The sequence below is a fragment of the Bidens hawaiensis genome, unplaced genomic scaffold, assembly GCF_021521415.1.
Source record: "Bidens hawaiensis isolate Kalapana, Puna unplaced genomic scaffold, B.hawaiensis_p1.1 tig00026670_1, whole genome shotgun sequence".
Classification (NCBI taxonomy): Eukaryota; Viridiplantae; Streptophyta; class Magnoliopsida; order Asterales; family Asteraceae; genus Bidens; species Bidens hawaiensis.
In genome coordinates, this window is record NW_027494301.1 from 59,496 (window position 1) to 62,631 (window position 3,136).

Sequence of the window (3,136 nt, forward strand, 5' to 3'; positions counted from 1 at the left end):
ATGGAAACAATTTTCATTAGTCCGTAACACAGAAAGTAAAAAACCACAACTTCAAAATGTTGTTTTTTTAAATGTAAGGTATAAGTGTATAATATGGTTGTAAAATCACGTCAAGACGTCAATTAATCATCAACCAATACTTTTCATTGGTCAAAATCGATCAATTGAAAAACTTTGTTTTATAAACTTGATATATATATAAGAATATGTAATCGTTAGTCCCAACTCACATTTCAGACAATATCTAACAAGTTCTACGACACTTAGTATCACACCACATAGAACACTAAATCCAACACATGGTAAAACACACTACATATAATATTTTAAAAAATATAAATGTATCCGAAAGAAACATAAAACATAAAACATAAAAGCATAAAATCCAACGTTAAATAGTGTGAAAGTATCCAACATTATTCTGAGTCAACACTTACCATTACTCATCACTCTCACATTCACTTTCTCACTACAACACCATGTCTAACTCTAACTCCATCTTCACCTTCTTCACCATCTTCTTCATCTCCATCCACGTCATCTCAGGCACCACCATCACAATGATCAACAAATGCACCCACCCAATCTGGCCCGGAATCCAACCCGGGTCGGGTCACCCGGTCCTTGCCAGAGGCGGGTTTAAACTGCCCCCTAAAAAGTCTTACACACTTCCGCTCCCTCCCGGCTGGTCTGGCCGACTCTGGGGCCGGGAGGGGTGCGCGTTTGATGCTTCCGGTCGCGGGAAGTGCGTGACCGGAGACTGCGGTGGCGCACTTTTTTGCAACGGTGCCGGTGGAGCCCCACCGGCCACGTTGGCTGAAATCACGCTCACTGCTGAGCAGGATTTTTATGATGTTAGTCTGGTTGACGGGTAATGTACCATTTAGGTTCACTTCTTATTATAATAATGTTAATGTTAAATAAAGTTATTTGTTTTATTTTATAAGGGTACTTTATAGTATGGACGAGCTCGGTACTGATAGATGTCTGGAAAATAAAAAAAAAGTGTTGGTACCGAAAAATGGCCTGGTACGGTTTGGTACCGATTTAATATTAGACTATCTATCAGTACCCGTTATCATTTACTCATTCTAATATTTTATAAATAAAATCTACATTTAACTCGAAAATTGTATAATTGTATAAACCATTTTTAAACACTATTTATTTTAATTTCATGTATCTTATATAAATATATATAGATTACGATCTATGTATATATATATATTTTTTAAATTCATGTATCTATATATATTCATGTACGTTTTGTTTTGGGAAAATATTAATAATATATAATATATAAAAAGAGAAAAATAAACTTTTTAAAAATAATGTTGAAATGTGGTTTTCACGTGTTTTCAAGTATTTTAGTTTTCAAGTATTTTAGCCGTTTTTATTTGAAGCTTTCCAATGACCAATATGGTGTACATAAAACGAGTAAATATAAGTAAATAAAACTCACTTAAATGTAAAAATATATATTATTTGTATCCAATGTTACTAAAAACCAATTTTTCACTACATTTTCCAACAGGTACAACCTTCCAATTGCTATAACACCATTTAAGGGTACGGGAAAATGCATGTACGCAGGGTGCGTTAGCGATCTAAACATGATGTGTCCGGTGGGATTGCAAGTGAGGTCACATGACAAGCGACGAGTGGTCGCGTGTAAGAGCGCATGTTCGGCTTTTAACTCTCCGAGGTTTTGTTGTACCGGGAGTTTTGGTAACCCCCAAACGTGCAAACCGACCGCTTATTCGAGGATATTTAAGGTCGCTTGTCCGAGAGCTTATTCGTACGCTTACGATGACCCGACTAGTATTGCTACTTGCACCGGAGCTAGCTATTTGCTTACTTTCTGTCCTCACCATTGATGAATTGATTAAACTATTATTATAGCTTTTAAATTTTAGCTAGTTGGATCTTTGTGTTTTTGAGTTATGTTTTTATGGATTCTCTATATTTATTATATCTATGATATCTTATGGTGTTGTGTTTTGAGCTTGTCTTTTATGCTTTGGATTCTAAAAAAGCAAATGAGTTATGAACTATATTCTATAAGCCAATAGTGTAAAATTTGGTTATTCAGATCTCGTTTTTGTAGCAATCAAATCTTAAAGCAATGTCATTTTGGGCATTTTGAGTTGTGTGTTGGGATACATGTTATAGGCATTAACTAATTAACCTTACGGGCGTCAAAGCCTTGTCATCGCCAAACATCAAGACGAGCTTATGAAAGCTGGGCGTTAAACCCATTGACGCCAACCCATTAACCCCCTAGTTGTATTAATGAGATGAGGTCCATCTCAAACCAATAAATCACACTTTTTTTCTATTATTTTTTTAGTTAAACTACAACGAGGTTGCTAAATGATAAGTTGCTTAATGCTCACTACTTACATAATAGTGAAAGGGCCGTCTCCGAGAATTGTTAAAAAGTATTTGGACAGAAGGCGAGAATGAATTCGGGCCTTAAGTAAAATACAATTTCGATAACTCAAATATAATAAGTTATCGAGTATTGTATATGCTTTGGATTTTTTGGGTACGGAATTATTGGGTACTGTTTAAACAAAACTTTTGATCGAGTCTAATACAAGTTATATATACATATAACTTTTTTAAAAATTTTCGGGTCTAAAGCGGTCGACATCTCTACCACCCCATCCCAGACGGCCCTGGAATCCTGGATAGTGACATAACATTCATGTTATATAATTTTTAGTTAAAAGTCTTATGGACTCTCTATGTTGTCTAGATCTAATATACCTATGACATGATATGGGGTTGTGTTATGGGCTTGTCTTTTATGCTTTGGATTCTAAGAAACCAAAAAAGTTAGGTGTTTTTAAATTTAAGATTTGAGTTTGTACCTTTGTAGTTGATGGAGACATAAATGTTTGACTGCTTTTGGTAAAGTATTTTAAAACCCTAAATATCTGGAGTTTTAACGGCGCCGTTTGTAGGATGATATGGTGGTGGACTAACGGCTTGTTGAGTTCTTTCGGCCCATTCATTAGGCCATGATAAATTGAAGATTAGTTAAAATATATATACTTTGGTTGTAGTTGGGGTGTAACAACAAACTGCTAGAGCTTGACTTGTTTGGAGCGTTTGAAGCGTAATACGGGAA

General features: G+C 35.3%; 1 protein-coding gene across 1 annotated transcript; it reads left to right on the top strand.

The window, feature by feature from the left end:
- The first annotated feature begins 470 nt into the window (after positions 1-470).
- On the top strand, positions 471-2,001 carry LOC143573907 (thaumatin-like protein). Its single transcript, XM_077058671.1, has 2 exons — positions 471-871; positions 1,535-2,001. The coding sequence occupies exons 1-2, from the start codon at positions 480-482 to the stop codon at positions 1,875-1,877; spliced, it is 735 nt and encodes a 244-aa protein (XP_076914786.1). The 5' UTR covers positions 471-479; the 3' UTR covers positions 1,878-2,001.
- Positions 2,002-3,136: the final 1,135 nt, after the last annotated feature.

What these genes read in the sequence shown, in the direction of transcription:
- LOC143573907 (XM_077058671.1), top strand. Translation starts at nt 480, where the DNA reads ATGTCTAACTCTAACTCCATCTTCACCTTCTTCACCATCTTCTTCATC. An exon ending in GATGTTAGTCTGGTTGACGG is followed by an intron (nt 872 to 1,534) that starts GTAATGTACCAT and finishes ATTTTCCAACAG; the next exon opens with GTACAACCTTCCAATTGCTA.